Source organism: Fringilla coelebs, assembly GCF_963513975.1.
Source record: "Fringilla coelebs genome assembly, chromosome: 3".
Lineage (NCBI taxonomy): Eukaryota > Metazoa > Chordata > Aves > Passeriformes > Fringillidae > Fringilla > Fringilla coelebs.
The window spans coordinates 45,874,051-45,895,156 of NC_140030.1; the positions used below are offsets into that span (position 1 = coordinate 45,874,051).

General features: G+C 38.5%; 2 protein-coding genes across 2 annotated transcripts in view; one reads left to right on the forward strand and one right to left on the reverse strand.

Annotated features, from left to right (window-relative positions):
• AK9 (adenylate kinase 9) overlaps nt 1-10,846 on the reverse strand; it is a gene marked incomplete at both ends in the record, with an annotated part of 59,370 nt that extends 48,524 nt beyond the window's left edge. The window contains 6 exons of the mRNA XM_084202000.1: nt 590-805; nt 2,487-2,599; nt 5,709-5,805; nt 5,890-5,942; nt 8,275-8,338; nt 10,730-10,846. Of these exons, the coding sequence (XP_084058126.1) occupies nt 590-805; nt 2,487-2,599; nt 5,709-5,805; nt 5,890-5,942; nt 8,275-8,338; nt 10,730-10,846 (660 nt within the window). The remainder of the gene's footprint in view (nt 1-589; nt 806-2,486; nt 2,600-5,708; nt 5,806-5,889; nt 5,943-8,274; nt 8,339-10,729) is intronic.
• A 1,447-nt stretch (nt 10,847-12,293) lies between these two features.
• The window catches only part of FIG4 (FIG4 phosphoinositide 5-phosphatase), a 52,020-nt gene continuing 43,207 nt past the window's right edge, over nt 12,294-21,106 (forward strand). Inside the window, exon 1 of the mRNA XM_084203016.1 lies at nt 12,294-12,460. Coding sequence (XP_084059142.1) covers nt 12,392-12,460 — 69 coding nt within the window. The 5' untranslated portion in view covers nt 12,294-12,391. The remainder of the gene's footprint in view (nt 12,461-21,106) is intronic.

Consider the following 21,106-nt stretch of genomic DNA (forward strand, 5'->3'; position numbering starts at 1 on the left):
ATTAGTCCAGTGATTGCTGACCATGATCCTATTCTGATGAAGTGTTATTTCTATGAATGGAGACCAGTGTGCCTAGAACTTGTGTTGGTTAAGTCTCTGATCCCTAATTTAAACATTTAACCTGAATTCAAATCTACTACCTTCCTGAAAAAAAGAAAATCCATTTGTAGTAGTGTAACAACAAACCAGAAGACTAGTTAGTGTCCTGCAAACATTAGTAAAACGTTGCTACAACAAACAAAAATTTAGAATTCATTTATTTGTCTAGATTGAGGAAAAGGCAGTGTAGAGCCATCCTTCTCCTCCTGATACACTTATAACTTATGGCAAGAAACAGATCAGTAAATTTTGAGTCAAAGACAGAGCCCAGGTTAAACTATACAATAATCAATATTTGCTGTCACTTAAACCTACTATTTAAGTGTTACCCCACATCTCTTAAAGCAGGACAGAAATGGAATTAAGATTAATTTTGAGCAAAATAAATTTATAACATTGTAGAGTGATATTTTAGAAGATCAGAATTTTTTCTGCTTTATCTAAAGTACACTGTAATATTTTGCACTGTTTAGAAATTAGCAATATTTGCCTCTCCTCCTCCTTCTTCTTCTTCTTCCTCCTCCTCTTCTTCTTCTTCTTCTTCTTCCTGCTCTTCCTCTTCTTCTTCATCTTCTTCATCCTGATCTTTCTCTTTCTTACGCTTGTCAGTAACTTTAGGATCCCACTGGCTCCTCTGATAGATCTGCCCTGAATCGGGGTTTTGCCTTTGTCCTGATATTCTTTGGCATAACTCGTGATCTGGACACTAGCAAGGAAAATTAAAAGGAAATTTTGTTTATTGTAGTGCTATAACATCGTTTTCTTGGAGAGACAAAATTTCTCTAAATTGGTTGACTAATTCTGAAATGAAATACTACAGCACTGAAATACTACAGTATTTCATTATTGCCACAGTTATCTAGAATCTCCTTTCTTCCTTTGTTTTTCATCTAATGAAAATAGTTACAATTCTGACATATCTGTGAAAACAGCTTCAATCCACTGAAATCAAAAGCAAAGTTATTTCTTTGACTTGGGGCAAGAATTTTTAATGTGTATTTAGTTTCAGTCCTTTTCCCAGAGGAGATAGTGTTTCTACATGAAGTCAAGAATTTAATTTTTCTTTCTGGTTTAGTTAGTATCCCTCTTCTATGTGTCTTGCTGAACGTGAATCTATACAACACATTCTCAACAATGGGGATTTCTCACTACATAGCATTAAAACAAAGACTGACTTTCTGAAAAAATCAAATCTTCCCAAAAAGCAGGAAAAAAACATGTTTTGTTGATGTTTTAGGATCTTTCTGAGACCACAGAAAAAAGGTCTGAAGTAGGTATTCACCAATTTTCATTATGCATGTTCAAGCAAATTAAGTCTTAAGAGCATGAGATTAAAACAAATACTGAGTTAAATCTGCAAAGTGATAGAGTAGGTCCATACCCAGAGGCTTAGCATCTGAAAAAATATATAGATGTGCCAATTAGAATCAAAACCCCAGTAAGAATGGAGCACACCACCAGAGGCTGACTATTCAGAAGCATTCAAAGTAGAAGACAAAACAAATCTAGTTGATTATAAATAAAACACTGCTAGAGGAAGGGCCTGAAAGTGTGTTCATGACTGTACATACCGCTATTTTTTTAGATGGAGTCTGGCACAGGTCAGTGTGGGCCAGCTAGAACCCTCCCCAGTGAACAGCTGGGCACAATCTGGAGAATGGCACAGGCCTTGGGCCTTTCCCTGTGGGCAATTTGGGCACTGCCACCCCATTCTGACTAACAAGACAGCTTAGCAGTGTTTGGCCAAAGCAGTTGGCCCGATGTCTGAAGAGATCCTCTTGCCTTGTTTTGCTTCCTAATGTGGACATAACAAGCAACTCCATTCTTTTAAGTTACATTGAGAAAGTCCTCTAAATCCCACACTAACAATGGTTTATGTTTCTCTGCTTATATCAGAGTCATTTTGTAAAATATCTGGTATGTCACATCACTGCTCGTGAAGAAATTGAGATTTGTAAACAGGATGAATTAATAATTAAGCAGTTTCACAATAAGTGACTTAAAACTATTTTCTTACTACTTTCTAACATCCATATGTGAGAAGTTTTTTCCTGCATTACACAAGTGGCAGATGTACATGTGTCCAAAATCTCATCATAATCATGTAATTCAAAACTTCTCTTTCTTGAAAACCTCTATCTTCTAATTGGTGGAGGTGCAAAAACTGTAACTGCTGCTGAAGTTCTAGGACATGTTCATTATGTCATCAATGCATATAATGGAACAAACCAGTGAAACTCTATTCCAATATAAAGACAAGAATTTATCATTCTTCAATAAATTCTGTACTGAAGTATACAGAGGAAAATATTATATTTGGCATGCATAGCATATTAGTCTACTAATAATTAGGAAAAATACTAGGAAGTTACTGAAGATGACATTACCTTAACGTTAATCAGAAAATCCGGTTTTAATTTTAGATTCCTTATTTTCTCTATTTGTTGTGGAACAGTCATGTATTCCTCCGAGAGAGAAGGAAATCCAGTAAGAACATAACCTGCCAAATACATTTAATTGAACATATTTTAAGAGGGTTTGTCAATTATAGAGCTATTGATACTCATCTCCTTTAAACAATACATGTAGTGGTACAATTTTAAACCACATACATGACACAACACTGCTAAAAAAAACTGTGCACCCACGTCTGCTTCAGATGAAATACAGACAAAAAAAGTGTATTTTCAGCTTTATGGAGTACTCTCAATACATGTTAACTCAATTAAAAACACGTAGACATTAAAGACTATACTCAGACCGCCTGCTTTATGCATCTAGCTCAGACATTTTAGTGCCTAAAATTAACAAGCTTTCAGTGACCAGTTTTGCCACTAAAAGGCTTTATAGATGTGGAATTCACATTCTCTGAACAGAGAGAGATAATTCTCTCTCTCAGGTTTTTTCCTGGAGAAGCACAGAAGCAAAACAATTTTTATCTCTGCTTGCTTCTCCTGTTGCTTTGCACACGTGGAATGTGTTGGGAAGGTTGTTTACCTGAAGGAATTTCATAACTGGATTCTGGTGAAGATTTTTTTATGTTAATTAGCCTATCAGGTCCAAGCTGTGTGGACTGTCGGTCTGCAGACAGTCATGAGTTTTTTCAGTTAGTAGCAAGTATGATGTATAGTATAGTATAGTATAGTATAGTATAGTATAGTATAGTATAGTATCTGTCTTTAATATAGTTGTAATGTAATATAGTTTTAATAAAGTGAGTGTTCAGCATTCTGAAAAAAAAACCAACAAAAAACCAACTATATATAAAAGGCACTGCAAAGAGTAGCCACTCTACGATTTAAAGCAATTAAACTAGGAGTCTAAGCTTTTTACACAACCTTGAATGTTTTATCTTCTAATGAAGGGAGTCTGAACGACTCTCCTGCCTCTGAAACAGAGGCACTATGCACATGGTATGCACATGGATCATTTGGCAAGCATCTGTTCACTTAGGACTCCCAATGCTCAGTCCTGTTTGGCAAACAGACGTTGGCTCAACATGACAAGCAGAGTGGTAATAATATGTTTTCCTAGTATTACAGTGCTCAGCCCCACAGATGAACTTGTGGCTTCAAGTTCCTAGGAAAGTACTATAACTGCTGATGGCTGTATGTGTGCAATAAGAACTACTGAATAGCAACAAAATCAGTATTCATGAGGCCAGGATGAGAGACTAAACAAAAATCAGGTGGATGTTTTTAGCCAAATAATGAGAATATTCCCTCAGAGAAATGGTGCATGCTTAAAATTTTATGTGATAACATTTAAATGCAAGTCTGGGCAGCACAAAAATGTGGCAGCAGTCTTTGCAAGAGGTGTTAGGAGTGAGTACTCCTACTTCTATGGAAGCTACTATCCATAGATGCAAGAGAAGAAGATAAGCAAGGGATAGCAAAATACATAGTTATTCCTCTAGGAAATTAAAATCTTGGATTCTAAACCGCTGATACCTTTAGAGAATTCTAACTGGTAGGGAGGTGTGAAGAACGTGCACAGCCTCTGCTTATCCAAACATCCCAGACAACAACAGCCGATGTGAGGGAAATGGAAGTGTAACATGGAAAACCATTCTTGGAGAGAGTGTTTGCCCCCAAATCAGTAATGTGAGGAGGCTAAAAATCATTAAGTATACATAAGGCAACTATCAACTAGATTGAAAAGTAACCAGGGGATTACCAAGAAGCTTTCGAGGCACACTTATTGTGTATACTGTTTAAAAACTCGCATTTTACAAACACCAAAAGTAAAAACCCAACCTTTCATACAACAGTTTCTAAAATCTTGAATGAATAATTTAAAGTGAGTTGACTGATTAGCTCCTGCTGAAAACGTACTTAAGCTTCCCAAGAATTTGTAAAGATAGTAGCTGGTAAACAAAAAGTTACTAGAAATACTAAAACAAAAATTGGTTTTGGAGGTCAGTTCTAGTTGGTAGGACAAATAGTGAGGATGTTGGTTACTCTATTCCTTGCTACTTTGGGGCATGCATAATGCAGAAAGTGTCATGGCTACAAGAACAAAACTTTATTCAACTTTACAGTCATCTTTACAGTCTCCAGGACCTCTGTGCTCCTCTGTGAGACAAACATGTTCAGACTGATTCAAGGAGGGGAACTCCAATAACACAGAAGCCTCTTCATGCCTTTACCAAAGTCCTCACATACATATTGAGAGACTGACATTTCTGCTGCTACCTCTTCCAGCAGTTTTTTGTGTCCTTTTTAAAAAATTTCTTCCCTATTTTTCTTTTTTATACTGTTTTAAAAGCCTGGTTTCACCAGATAAGACTGTATATTTTGCAAAACTGTTGATTCATGTGCTAGAAAAGAAATAAAAACCCATTGCAACTGAAAGCTTAAAAGCAGGCTAGTTTTTAGAGCAGTAGAAACTAACATTGGCACTATACCTGTCTCTCTCCTATAATGGAAATTTCAAATAAAAGTCAAAACAAGAAAAAGAAACTACATTTCCTTTTTTACCTCCTTTCCTCTTGGCAGTACATCTATTTCCTCATCAGGGAAGCAGATTCAGACACTAGCAAAATCTGCAGCACTTGTCCTGACAGCCTCAATTAACAAAATCTTTCCTCAAATTGAAGAATTATAGCCACTACCATTACTATTCTCATCCATCCTACTCTGTGTGACAAAATGCAAAGGGAATAAACAATTCTGTAAGAGGAAAAAAAAGCTACAATACTTTGCATTTTCAGTAATCTGTTTCCCTTCTTTTACATTGTTTAAAATGCTTAAAATGGTTTTGCTGATGAATTTTTGTTATGTTGTTGTTACAGAAGTATTGAAGAATAAAATATCTGTATTTTAAATCCTATCCTGAACAGATAATATTGTCAAATAAGAGTCATACCAACACTTAAAATTTTGGGAAAATTATTTTCTCAAAATCAACACAACACAGGATCAGTATGACATTTTCTGATCTGCCATACTGGTAAATTAATCCCTAAACACACTTTCACCTTATTGATATTCCACAACCTGAAGAGCATGAGAAAAAGCTAGAATTATATTTGAGCACCAACAGATGTAAAATGGACGTAAAATTATAAGTAGCACATTCTAAGAAGTTTAGTCTATAATTATACTTACCATAATGAGCAACGTCTGGTGACTCAATCATTTGCAGAATCATTTTTGTCACCAGTTCCTCAGGAATACTTTGACCTTCCCAAAGCAATTTTTGACACTAGGGTAAAATGCAAAACATAGTCTTTTATAGTAAGTGTTTGTTAAAAATGTGACAAAACTTACTAGAAGATTAGAGCTTTACCTTAAATCCATATTCTGATCTTTGTTGAATATTCATTTTAATTACTTCTGAGGCTAAGGAAGCATATCAAACATAAGAAAAATAATTAATACAAAATATTTTCCAAACAGACTTGTACCTGCAGATACATATGTACATACACACACAGGAGGATGTATGTGTGCTCCAAGCAAACAGACTATTTTGAATGAAAAGCCATTATACTTCAGGCCATTATTATACTTTGCCTATCCAGAACCTGATGCCTTATGGCAAGGACTGGGTAGGTGTTTCTTCCTACAATTTAACCCTGTATATACTACACAAAAATGCACAACAGCAGTTTTGTAGGATTATTTGAACTACTTATTTAAATTCAATCAGCATTACAGTCTTGTAATACAGAGATGAGTATTTGAGCTCTATCACTTTTTAAATTTCAAAACTAAAATTAAGAAGAACTGTTTAGGCACACAAAACCATCTACTTTAGGAAAAGTGACATCCATCAAATTTAAAGACAGCCCTATGTCTCTGTGGACAGTAGCATCATATTAGAACGACCCTGGAAGTCTGTCACACTTCTGTATGAATTAAATAATCAGACCTTTTATAAAAGTTTTCAATTACTCTTACGGCTACATTTATATTACTAATAAGCCAGGCCAGGGAAAGGTCCTGAAGCCAGGTGACCCAATCCTATACAGCCCTAATCTTTCTTCTGAAAACACAGTTGCTGTTTTCCAACTGCTCCTACTAGGCATACTGACTGTTGCACATCCTACTGTTCATACTATGGATAAGTGTTTGGGAGAACAATATTTGCCATGGGCCAAAACTGAGACAGGAAGTGTACTAATTAACAATACAGGCAACTGAAAATCGGCAATCTGTGTGCACCCTGGCCCTGTTTTATTTATGAGTATTGACCAATTCACTTGATAAATGAATAGAAAGTATTGTGTCATTAAAAAGATTGCAAACATCTTTCCTATTCAATAATTTTCTGTCTTGGTTTATTTTTAACCCAACACACAACAGATGTTGATACTCCAGAGCAAGTTCAGCAGAGGACACCAAAACCATCAGAAGAATGAACAGCCTAGGAGAGGCCAAAAGAACTGACCTTGTCCAGCCTGGAGGAAACCAGACAGCCCTTACAACTATCTAAAACTACTTATTGGGAGGTCACAAAGACAGACCCACGGTCACCACAGAGCGCAGTTAGGACAGAAAGCAACAGACACAAAAACGAACATGAGAAATTCGGATGGGGTAAATAGGAAGCAATTTTTCATCAAGAAGGCAGTCAAACAGTGCAAAGTGCTTCTCTGGGAGGAGGTGGAGTCTCCATCCTTGTAGATATTCCAGATTGAACTGAGCTGCCCTTTCTAGTTGACCCTGCTTTGAGAGGAATGTTTGACTCAGTCACCTCTGGAGGTCCTTTCTGAACAAAATTATTCATGTTTATGTATGCTGAATTTATTTGTTTCTTCCTTTTTTGATGTAGAAAATGAAGAAAATTTACTAGCATAAGTAAAAATAAGTGTGTATACATGTGTGTGTTCACTAGCTAAAAGAAGATTACAAAAATATAATGAACAAAATCAGAAAAGAGTAATTCCCTGAATTAGAAATAAGGCTTAAAAGCACAGTAACTGAGATTTAGATTGGTTGCTGAGAAAAACTTTCTAATGGCAGAGAATGTTACTGAGAGAAAATTTTTAAAACAAATTTGATGAACATTTGTCAGTACTGATTTAAATACATTCAAAGAGAATGGACTGGGTTAAGTACATTTCTCAAGTCCCTTCTGATTTTGGCCTGATCCATGTTTTGGACCAGGTATTAATTTTTTTTCTTGTTATACAATACTATGATATAAAAATTCTATATATACCTAAGTCGAAAAAGCACTTTACTAAAAGTGATTTTTACCATGTTAGAATGTTACAATTTTAAATCTTCAAAAGAAGTAAAGGCACTTGACTTCTTTTGTAAATATACTAACTCTGTTTCCTGGAGTACATCCCCTTGTATTGGACACTGCACAAACAGAAAGGAAAGAGCCTCCTATTTTTTCATGGTATGCACTGGAAAATGTCTGTACTCTTTGGAGTTGAATGAGTTGCCTCCGTGTGAACAAAAAGGGTTACAGGAACCCCCTTACAGGATTGGAAATAGAATTTATGATTAAAAAAAACCCACAGTGATTTTTCTAAGCCTTTCAATAAATGAAAGATCATGATCAGTAATTTTATTTCTGGTAAAATGATTACTTGGTCTTATCAGAAGTGTTTGCTGCAATCAGAAACATATCCTTTGAATTACAGGGAACAGTGAGGGTATTCTAACCCAAAAGCTATTGTGGAGCCAAAGCAATGTTCCAAATATAGCATGTGTTTACCTTCTACAAAAATGCAGTTCCATCTCTGTGCTAGCTTGCTGGCTAACGTTTTCTTTCCAGAACCCTTAAAATGAAAAATACACTTTTAAAAGAAAGACAGACCAAAAACCAAACATGTAACATAATGAAGAATATATTTTCACATGATAAAAACAATGAAAATCTATCACTGGGATTAGGGCCTCTGAGTTAGGCATTGAAAAAACACAAAAAACTCTTTTTAATACCATCCTCTACTTCATATTGCCTAGCATTGCTAATATGCTGCTACTTGTAGCTAATTACCTCCAAAGTCATTATACTGAGCTTGTTTCTGAGTAACTCTGTCTAAAACTCAGCTACGATTTGACCACAAATTCCTATGAGAAACTCCTTAGGACTAAGATGTATTATCTTCAGTCTCAAAGCAAATTATCAACCCTTTCTGAGTAGGATACATCGGGATAATATTTTACTAAAACAACAAGTGCTTAAAAACTGCCCTTGTTAGTCCACAAATCTCATTAGATACTGACAAAATCTTTATTATTTACATGAATCCAGAGGAAAACCAACATAACTGAGAGCTATAAGGCTTCCAAGAGTGGTTAACTGAATGGGATTTTGCAAAACTCACCGTCTTTCACCCAAAGGATTGTGTACTTTCTTTAGAAGGGGATATAAGAAGACTTGTTTTGACAGATTTTTGTCCTTGATAAATTTTGTGATAAAAAATAGCAAAACCCAACAAATAAATTTCATTCCCAGTTAAGAGTGCATCAACAAACACTCCAGCCTACTCATACCTTATATCTTACAGGTGTGATGAGAATATATGTATTTGGCTTTGCTTTAATGGCACATGTTTTTAATTTAAAACATATATCTTAAATAGGATAGGTACTCTGCACATCAGTCAGATATATAAAAGATATTACCATAAAAATAAACTATTTAGTTCCCTGCTTTCCTGATAAGGTCTGTACAATTTCAATACCTTGTTATATTGATGTCAAGCATCTACTGAAGGCACTGGTTGAGAATATGAGAATTTTTTTGTACTGTCTTTCAATGAGCATTTTATGGTGGTTTGGTCTATGAAACATAAAGTTACCTTTCTCATGCAAGGTTAAAATTTTGATGTTCATTTAAAACTAGATGAGTTACTTCACTGTAGTTTCTGTTGAGCTGAGTGCACTCTTACAAGTGCATAAGACACATTATAAGGCAAACTTGTATCAAAAAAAAAAGAATTCTCTTCAGCAAACTGAGGCAATAATGCAAACTCACATTTGGGGGGAAAAAGGAAATCTGAAAAATTTAGGTTTACAAAACATCAAATTTTTCTAAGTTAAGGAGGCTACAAACTCGTTGAGAAAAAGACAGACCTTGAATTATAGTTAGAAGGTAGTACAGATCCTTTTATCAGGACACCTTGGTGGATTTTGAATGTTTCCAAATATATCGGATAGAATTTTGTCAAATTAAGATCTGTAATAGCTCATTGCATGTCTGTAAGTCAGTGCATTAACCTGAAGCTTCTTTTATACCAATTTATTATATCAAGTTTATTAAAAAATAAAACATTTTAATAGCATTGTTCTGGTTTTGGCTGGGGTAGAGTTAACTTTCTTCAAAGTAGCTAGTGTGGGGCTGTGTTCTGGATTTGTGCTGAAAAAAAGTGTTGGCAGTACAGAGATGTTTCTGTTACTGCTGAGCAGAGCTTACACAGAGCCAAGGCCTTTCCTGCTTTCCATACTGCTCTACTGGTATGGAAAATGAGGAAATGAGGAAAATGAGAGTGGATGGAAGCTGGGAGGGAACACAGCTGGGACAGATGACTCTGACTGACACACAAGGATATTCCAAAACACATGGTGTCATGCTCAGCATATAAAGCTGGGAAAGAGAAGGAAAGGGAAGTACTTTTGGAGTGATAGCATTTGTCTTCCGAAGTCACCACAAAGCGTGATGAAGCCCTGGTTCCTGGGGATGGCTGAACATCTGCCTGCCCCTAGGAAGTGGTGAATTAACTCCTTGTTTTGATTTGCTCATGTGCATGGCTTTTGTGAACCTGTGTATTTTATCCCTTTTACCCTTCTGATTCTCTGTACCACGCCACCAGGGTGAATGAGTGAGCAAAAGGCTGTGTGGAGTTAGATTGCTGGCTGGGGATAAACCACCACAAAAATAAAAACAATCCAGTTGCCAATGTCAAAAGAGAAGAAACGTTTTGAGCAACGTGCAACTTTCAAGTACAGTAATAGCACTTTTAACCACAATTTACTGAAGGCAAAAATTTCTCTCATTAAATGAGACCATAATTTTTACCATCCTCTGCAGGATTTGAAGAGTGGCAAAATCCAAAAAGCAAGTATTTGATCGTTTTGGCAGTACTGGTTAACTAATGTTTTGAAAGGAAAAGTAAAATTGTTAGCAGAATATCTGACAAAAGCCCTTCTATCAGACATCTTACTGGCTTTCCAAAGACAATGAAGCAAGTGGGCTTGGACAACAGAAAAGATCTTTCAGCTTCATCTTCATCAAAGATGTCTGTAAAGGAATGAGCTTGTTTTTCGTCTTGTGAAGCCATGTGTTTTCTAAGGCCAGAAGGAAAAAAAGAATTTGTTATAAAGTACAGTACATACTTGTGTGTAAAATTACAAGGAAGTGAATTACAAGGTAAATGGATTAGTAAAAAAGAAAGCTTTTATAAGAAGAAAAAGCATTTACAGAACACACACAATGCACCCATCAAATGATGGAAAATCCACTTATGATAAACAAAGGACTGTTGCAACACCCCCTGATCACAAGCTGTTGATGACTTCTTAATGAGTCTCATATTGATTGTTGCTCTTTTTTAGTTGTTTTGTTGATTTTTCTTTCCTGCTCCAATTACCACACTTCTCTTTGGTCCCTGAAATGGGCCATGGGCCTGCCAACACCTTTGGATTTGTCCTTCAGACACAGAAGGCCCTCTCATGGTCAATGGAACTACTCTCTGAGTCCAGTTCTTCATCTCTTCCACCATCCTCTTCATGAATCCCAGCTCTTCCAGGAATGCAGACAGTAGCAAGTCCAGTGCTGGACAGCAAACTAAAACCTAAACAAATTTCTAGTTAAGATAAGTTGGAGGAAAATTTGCGTGGACCTTTCAAACAAAATGGAGGCCAAAACCTGTGGAGCTTGCAGAAGTTTGTTTGAAAAAGGCAAAACGAAACCCCACTGTCTTTAGTGAGCCACTTCAGTGTCACAGCTCCAGCAAAACCCACATCCAACCACCCAACCCAACACAACTCTCTGTTAGTTTTAAACTACATTTAAAAATTCAACTAAAAAAATCTACTTCAGGATGAGAATCTGAAAAAGTTGGTCTTGAAACATCAAACCCAAATTTTCAGACACTCTTGCATTAAACATTTTAATGTTAAAAGTAGAAAAAAGCCACACGTGAACCAACTCCCCATCGCCCCGACAGAAACTCACCACCTGAGCTTTACCTGCCCTTCCCAGCAGTCTCGCTCCCTCGCAAACCTTCACAAGGGCCAATTTCCTAATTCACAAAAACCACCATAATCAAAGCAAAGAATGAAACCAGACCCCCCCTCTACTCACACCCAGGACGATACCCCGGTGGGAACGCCTCTATCGGTGGGAGCACCGTTGTGCGCGCCCCCGCTGCCGCCACCGCCCTGCGCGCCCCCGCTGCCCGGGCAACGGCCGCGCCCCGCCCCCTGCGGGAGGGATCGGCAGAGGCCCCGCCCCACACAGGGGCGTGGGCGGGGCTGCGGAGCTGTTCCTGGTGCTGACCGTGCTCACCCCGCGGGGAGCGGTTTCCGGCGGGAGCAGCGAGTGCGGATGCGACGCCGCCGCCTCGCCTGCCCCGGTGCCCTGCCGCTGCCGCCGCTGCAGCCTCGCCCGGAGCCGCCGTTGCCGAGAGGCCGCGCGTGACGCGGCTCCGCGACGCAGGCGCGCTCTCGCGGCCCCCGTGGGCGCGCCTGCGCGTTGGCGCGCCGGCACTTCCGGGTTGCCTCGGTGCGGCGGCGGTTCCACGCTCAGCCCCGGAGTGTTCCTCCCCCGGCTTCGGCTGTTCCCGGCGTGTTCCCGGGCAGCCCCCGCCGCTCTCACCCCCGCCATGCCGGTGGCGGCCGCCGCCCCCCTGATCAGCTCCGTGCAGAAGCTGGTGCTGTACGAGACCAGGGCTGTAAGTAGCGTCCCCCCCGCCGCTGCCGCCGCAGGTCCTGGGGCTGCGGCCGCCGCACAGCGCGGGGGGGGATGTCCCGTCCCCCCCGGCGTGTTGGCTCGGCCCTGCCCGGAGCTGCTGCCTCGGCTGGGTTGCAGCCTGTCAAAAATTACTCCTTACATTTCTCTTCGTGTGTTGGGGTCTGTTTTTTTTCGGTCACACACTCAAAGCATCCCAAGAACTGAGAAAAAGAAGGTTTTGAAGTTCTTGTTTTCGCTGTGTCTCCGCCTCGTGCCTTAGGCGGAGCAGTGGCCTCTGAGGGGCAGGGCAGCTCAGGGCCCTGCGGTGGGGGTGCTGCCGCGGTGGGAACGAAGGTTGGGCCCCTGCTTCTTGTGTCCTGTGGCTGCTGTCGCACTGCCCGGAGAACAGGGCTCCCCCGGGCCAGGGAGAGTTAAAACTGGACAGCTGAAGGTGTCCGGAATTAATATTTGAAGAAAGAATGGCTTTTTTAGTTACCACCTGCACCGACCTGTTTGCTGTTTATGACACACTTCAGTCCTCATTGTCTGAATGACTGGTGACAGTTTCCGAAGTTTTCAGTCTGACCTCTGGAAGTAAGCTTATGAAGATTTTCAGCATTCCTTACGTCCTCTTGCAGAAACTATAGGCATGTGTTATTCACAGTACTTTTTTGTAAGGGGAAAGTGGATTGGAGGTTGGAGTGGTAATTGCTGCTTTAGCCATGTGATGAGCACAGTGTGAGTCAGAAGCCAATTCATAGTGCAAATACCACGTGTGTTTACCATTCCTTAGCTCCCAATCAAATTTCTTTGTGTTTCATAGTATGTTTGTTTCTTCACTTAAGATAGTTTTTAAAACGTTTATGTACCATGGCTCTAAATGCAAGTTAGGTCTAGTTTCAAGTTCAGATGTTACCTGTACTGATAACAGAAAGATAATTTATACACTGAAGCCCCTTGGGTACTTCCCAAAATGTCATAGATGCAAGAATGATCTCAGTATAAATAGAGATCTGACTTCCAGCTTTGCTTCTGTCAGAAGCAGATTTGTGCTTTTGTTGTAATTCCCCACTGAACAGCCTATGAAACAGAGACAGATTAAAGTATGCAGAGTTATTTTTACAAGTAAATGTTAAAAATAAAGGTTACACTCCAGAAAGTCATTCCAAAGTGTTACTTTTTGCCTATGCCTAAATGAATTTTGAAAGCTACCTTCTTTATCTTTCTCATTGTTGCTGGTAAAGGCTATTTTTTGTTCTATTTCTAGCTAAATTCTTGTTATGTGTGAGTAGGGCACGAGGCAAATATGATTTCTGAGTCAAGTCCTGTATTACTCAGTTTAGTTGTTCTTGGCTCACAACTCATGCTACATGTCAGTTAGCTGAGATTTGGCTTCTAGTGACTGGCATGTGTGGATACCTGGCCTGCTTCTCTCTGTTGCTGAAAGACAACGTGCCATGTGCAGGGCAAATATTGTGCTTTGGAGTTCTGTCAGCTGTGTGCCGTTCTCTGGGCCTCTCCAGCTGATGCTGTTATTTCAGGAGCCACAGTCTTTTACGTCTGGCGAGTGGTAGCTCTGCCTGAATGGATGGGTTTGTCCATGCTGTGCTTTGTTCAGAATTCATTGAGGGGCAGGTCCAGCAGTCCTGGTCACTCCAGGAGGCAAGATGGTTTTCATCACCTGTGAAAGGCAATGGTTTGTGGATGAGCATGTGCTGTTTGAAATGTCTCAGCTGAGCAAGGACATCTCGAAGCTGTTACTTCAGTCACTTCTTGTGAGTGATGAAAATGGATTTTTTTCCCTGAGTAAGGTTTTGTTCTTACTTTTAAAAAGTACAAATTGAAGCACTTTGCGGTTTAATATTCAAATTCTAGTGATTTTCTCAAAAGAAAGAATTCAGTAGGAATCATTTTGGTATGATTATTTGAAAAGACTTGCTGCACTTAATAAATGCATGGACTAAGAGATGTTAGAAGGGACTTGCAGAGAACACCAAGTCGAGCCCTCTCCTCACAGCAGCTTCAGCAAGCATATTGCTCAGGATTGTGTGCAGCTGAGTTTTGAATACCGTCAAATATATTGATTTTACAGCCTCTGCAGACCACTTCCAAGAGTTTGTCTCTCTTACCGACATTTTCCTGTTACATGGTTTTAGACAGCAGCAAGATGCTGCCAAAGCTTTCTGAAGGCTGAACAAACCTAAACCCAGTTGTCTCAGCCTCTACCTGCACACCATGTGCTCTGTCATGTGGATCATCTGTAGAGTTCTCTGCTGGAATCACTCTGGTATATCAATGTCTGTCTTGTACTGGGGAGCCCAAAATTGGACTTATGGTTTGATCAGTCGCTGTTGCAGCTCATTCAGTGTCATGTTGTGCTGCTGACAAACTTCTCCCCAAGGTATCCCTCATGCCATCTCCTTTGCATAAGATCTCACAATCATGGAGTTGCCAGCTGTGACAGTCACTTGTACAGCATAAGCATCATCCAAAAATAAAAATGAACAGCTTTCTCCTGTTTCAAGTGCTTTTCTGATTTCCCTAAGGCCATAGACTTGCTAGATCCAGCACGTGGGATTTGGAGTTGTGTCAGATACAGGCTAACATGAGACTATATCCTAAGATATCTGGTGCAAAGAAGGAATTATTTAAGTTGTCAGCAGTGGGAGAAACAATGATGTTTACAGTGGTCATAGAGCTTATTCCTGTAAAATCTCTCTGTGTTAAAGCAGGAAGAGATGAAATGGATAAGGAAGTGGAAAAAGTAGAAATGGTTTACAGAAGGTATCTTTGTTTTGGTTTCTTTTTAGATAAAAATACAATAATATTATTGAAGTCAAAGAAGATAGGCTCTGGTAGTGTTATTGGAGTCAAATGAGAGACTGCAAGAGGTGAGGAGAACTGAATTCATGGCGTCAATTGAATTAAGAGAGAGCAAAATTCTATATTTTCTATTAATGTTTATATTTAGGGTAGTTGCTGAAACCTACCTTTCCAGCTGACGCTTTGGGTCAATAAATGCCATGGAGATGAAACTGTAGCTCCTGCTTGTCCTAGGAAGTTGAAAGCTTGTTTAGAAGTAGTCAGAAAGATGAACTGAAGGTTTTATTCAGATCAATGCCAATTATCTTTCCTTTTATACATGTATTGATCACTGAAATGCACACCAGAGGGCACTAAAGATATTTGAGCTCAATGACTAATAAAAAACAAAAGATATTTTCCTCTCTTCTTCAGGAGAAGATGGAACTTTTGTGTTTCCCCCAGATGAAGCCCTCCTGAAAGCTGTAGGTTAGTTAAATGGAAATTTTCATTCCCCTGAGGCAATGTGACATTGAACAAGACAATTTATGTTGTCTCTATAAAGTCATATCACTTGTCTATCTTTCAGGATATTATGAGGCTTAATTAATAGTATTTTATTCTGGTCAGGTTCTTTTACAGTCTTCATCTCCACAATATCCAAATGACTCGCACAAGCTTATTAAGTAAAGTGGCTGGCTTAATTACCTGTAGATATTTCTGCCCTTTATTCACCAGAGAAAACTATGGGCATTTGTTTTATTTTAAATGTTGTTTATTCTAATAATAACAGTGTGACGATTTTTGTATTAAAAACTCCAGGGGTTGCATGTTTAATGTTGAAGTTAATCTGTGGTCAATTTGGAGAAACTTCAATACAGAATATGATTTCACAGAAAAAGCTATAGAATTTTTACTGAATTATGAAGTGCACTGATTTATATAGATGGGTATCTGACACATTCAAAAAATGTTCAAAGTAGTGAACAGCCTCCTATGCAACCATTAGCTATCATAATTTTCTAGCTAGAAGTGACTATGAAATGTGTTCTCTCTGAAACAGTTTCATTAGCAGAAAACAGCTCCTTTCAGCTGACTCTCCTATTCTCTGTGTATTGGCATTCTAGGAGTGATGGTGATATGGCAGAGCAGAGCATGGAACTAGGACGAGAGGAGGTATTTTGGGCAACTCGAGAAGACACTTCCTGTCTTAACTGTCTTGCCATACTGCTGGATTTATGGCTATAAAATAGAGAAGGTTGATCTTCTCATGTATGTGGGCTCTGAGGGTACTTATGAACAGGGCAGATAGCTGATGGCATAGCAGTGATGAGAATACAAGTTTTGAAGGATATGTGCTATTCAGGCAGAGCAAAACTAAAGGTCAAAAGTGGATGCATCCCACTTGATGTGAAAGATGTACCTACAAATATCTGCCTAAGTTCTGGCAACATGGGGTTTATTTCTTTTGTTCTGTGTTGTCCTGGGTGTCATTATATGATCACTAGAGCAACAGGAGAGAGATTAACATACAGATTTGGTTTTGGTATGAATCCACCTTTCTAGATGGGAGGCTTGTGGATAAATTATCACAAATTGGTGTTTTTAAGGTAATGATTTTATGGAAAAAAAAAGGTATTGATTTTAATGTAACAAAGGATGAATAAAAATAGGCACTTTCTAATACAGATTTTTATTACTAAAACTGAGTTTGTTATGGCCCGAAAAACTAAATAAATATTATCCTCTGTTTAAAGTAGAAATTTACTTTGAGTATGAATGTACTGAACAAGGGGTGAAGAGAAAGTGAGTAACAAGAATCAGGTTATGAAAAAGGGATCAATCAGTGTTGAGGTGAAAATGACTCTGAATATTTTCAAGTCACTCAAGTCAAGGGTAGTGCTGTGAGTGGAATATGACAAATGGAATATTTAATCCATTCTGAAGTCCTGCATGTAGGAAAGTAATTGCAAATTCAGGCAAATGACATAAAACAGTCTAGACTTAGGAAGATGTTGTCAGATTAACCTGGTTGTATTGCACATTTTAATCTAAAAATTAGATGTCCTTATATATTTAAATGAAATCCTCTATTGAGATGCAGTGCCACAAGGAAAATCTCTGTTATGGAAGGAAGAAGCTTAGTAGAGAAATTTGTAGATAAATTAGTGTGGAGTGAATTAGGAATCATCTGATAGGGATGATTTTTTTCAAGTAATGTTTTTAGGACTGATGTACATAAGCATTTTCATTAATGCTATTAGCTCAAAAGGGGGGACCAGATCTGATTAGTCTTTTAAGGTATTGTAAATAATTAGGATAATCAGAGCACAATAAAGCAAGAAATTGTGATGATCCTCTGGAGTAGATAAAAGAAATAATTTGAAGTATAATGATGTACTATAAAAGTTCATGCACCTTACAATAGATTACACACCGATGAAAGTTTACTGAGAGTTTATCAATTCAGAAGCAGTAGAGGAGAAGGAGGAGGATCTGGGTGTTTTATCTGAAGGAGCAGGAGGGTTGAGCTGCTGATGAATTACAGCTCTGAAAAAGAGAAATGTGGTTATTTGTGATATGGTCATTAATGAAAAATACTAATGTATCTCTAGAATAAAATCTTGTATGGTATATTGTGTAGATTTACAGTCCATATTCATCGAAGAAACAAGAATTCACCTAGGAATAGGTCCGTTGAAGGTCCAGTAAGCAAACATACACGCTAGCAATGTCTTGAGAGGAGTAAAGGGACAGCAAGACTTCTTTAGTCTATTGAAGTGAGTGCTGGAAAGGCATCCAGTTACTTATTTTTCTGAAACCATTCTAGCAGAATAGATGCTAAAGAGCAAATAGGTATTCGTCTAAAGAAAAATGTATAGATAGATAATTAATAGATTTAGCTGAGAATTAGAAGGGAGAATCTGGAGGAATTCTTCAATGGATTAGCAAGAGAAAATTCCTGTGTGGGGCCAAAAAGCTTTGGTTGCCTTGGGACAAAAGAGATTCACAGAATTCTGTGGTTTGTACAATGCAGCATGGGTACCTGTTCCTACATGGCCAGGCAGTGGTCCTTGGCAGCATAAGTTCTTAAAATTTCTCCTGTTGAAGGACCTTCTTTTGAAGAGTTTCAACAGATTATGGGAAGCAGACGGCTCTGCTTTTCCAGGTACCTCTCTTTGTGCCTTATCATGTCTTCCTTTCTTCGTGTCATTCTGCCAGTTTCTACAAAAGACAGACACTTCCAGAATTACTTTAGGTCCTGTAGAAAGAAGGAGCAGAGTGGAGTTTTTATATTGAGGTGTAATGATACTATGATTCTATTTTAACTGTCAGTAAATTACATACCTTCTCCCCAGGTCAAGTCTGTTTTCCCTGTAATGGTAAATGTTAGGCAATCTTTCTGTCCTTTTCATCTTTCTGACCTTTTCCATCTTATTTTCTGTGCCTGTCCTGTTGAGGGGGAGTGAGAGAGCAGCTGGGTAGGGATCTGGAAGATGGCCATGGTGAACCCACTTCTTCTGGGCTTTGTGTTTTTGGACACACCCATGGTCTCAAGAGTTATTGTTTGCAAGCTTTTTGTCTAAAATCATAAGTGTTTTCTTAATGCTATTTGAAGATTTGAAAATTTGCTGTATTAGTGCACTGCCTATTTTTCAACTTGTAGTCTATTTTTGCACTTTTTTTTCCCTTCAGATTAAGCTCTTTGTAGCTTTTTAACTGAGGATTGAAAAAGTTTTTTGCTGTGCCAGCATTTCTTAATCATAATTAGTCAATACAAAGAAGTAAATCTTAGTTATAGACTCGGAGTTCTAAGAAGTAATCCCAAAGAAAAAAAAAGCAAAAATATAAGTAAGCAGAATGTTTGATTTCAGAACTATTATCCTGCCATTAAAAATCAACAAATTTCAGTAAGTCTTTTTTTTTTTTAACTCCTTTTAGAAGAAGCTGTTTTGCTTGCTTTGGCTGAATCAAAAGATTGATAAAAGATGGTGTAAAGCCTTTCAATTAGATTGCTTTGGTTAAAACTCAGTCCCAGGTGGAAATGACTAATGCTGTTCTATCTTGTGGTTGCTTAGTGATAATTGTGCAATAAATTAAGCTTCTGTCCAGCTCTTGTAGCTGCCTAGTGTGTTGCCATAGTTGGTAAAGTGTGCTTCTTAACAAATTTCAGCAAAGGCTAGGGGCACAGTAAACCTGGAAGCACCATGGGTCACCTCAGGTGTGGTTGGAGGGCTCTGGCCAGAGCAGGGTGAGGGAGCCAGCAGTTTCTGCTGCAGTTCTGTTCTCTGGAAAAAGTATTTGTTGGTCAAGGTTGCCTGTTTATCTAAATGCACTGGCTGTGCTGTGGAGTGGAATTGTTTGAGACACTTGGGAAATGCTTCAAATTATTCAGTTCAACTTAGTAATAAACAGAATGAAGTAATAAAGATAAATACTTTGGAAAGGTTTCGATAGTTTTTGCTCTTTTTTTATTGTAACAATTTCTGTTAATCAAAAGAGTTGTAAACACTACAGCACATTTTCACTTTGATTAACTTTACAATTATATTACAACCATAGAAATTTATTTGATGTTGCAACCTCATTGTTGTGTTGATTTGGTATTTTTCTTTATAATTTCTTAGTATTCATGGGATGGGAACTATAATTGCAGCACATATCACTGTTTTATTTGTGCTCTGTGTCATCCAGTAAGACAGACTTATTTATTCATTAGATGCATAAATTAGGTAGCAGAAACAGCTAATGCTGTAGTGTCTTTTTGTGGTTTTTTTTTTTCATCGTTAGTTTTCATACAATCTTCGTTTTTCTTTCAGGTCTTGAAGGTTGAATATGAGTGGCCACATCAGCCGTTTTTCAAGTGATTCTGGGGTTGTTAGCCAGTCCTGAAAACTTCCCAAGCAGAGGTCTAATTTTGGGTTCCTAGTTTTGAACACTAAGCCAAAATCAAAATTTTTTGCAGATGTTTCCTTTATTACTTCCAGAAGAACATCAATATCCTCTGACATGCAGTGGGTAACATGCCCATTTGCTAAAGATAGATTTCTCATTGCCTGCCTTACTTTAGGTCCATTGATGCTCAGGTTTGATGCTGCTCTCAAGTGACCTTCCTTAATACTTTACACAGTCTGTCTCTCCAGCTTAAACCCCTTAAATTAGTCTTTAAATGACTTCAGAGAGCCTGTTAAGTACCATTCATTATGGTGTTGCTTCCATGGTCTGCAGGTACAATTACTCCTCATCTAATCTAACTCTGCTGCTGCTGTTCTAAGCAGCTGCAGCAGCACCTAATGCTGGCCCTGTAGCTGTGCACAGCCCTCTATTGCAGCTGCCAAGGTGATGTGAGTGATGCATTCCTCATAGCACTTCTTTGTTTTATTAGTTAATTAAAATGATAATGGAGAAGTATCCAGCTGAACTTCCTTAGAAATAGCATTTGCAACTCTATATCCATCTCTCTCTCACTCTCTCTCTCCCCCTCCCCATGTGTGTTCCAATTTTAAATGTGCTCTATGGTCCAAACTGCCATTAGAAAAGCATCTTAGAGTTTTGCTCTCCTATTTTTATTCAGTATTATTTGTTGGTAACCATAGGTGTCACTTCGGGAAGAAATTGCACTCATTTAGTGAGCTGGACATAGTGGGACGTCACTGTGCTGTACCGCAGTATTATGCAATACTTAAAATTGTTTACCTTTAATTAACTAACAGTTTTCTACAAGTAAAGAAGCTGCACTCCTGAAATGCATACTAACTTATCATCTGAGTATTACAAATGAATATATTTTCCTCTGCCCATTCACTTTTGCTGCAAAAGAAAAAGATGGGCTAATGGCATGGTC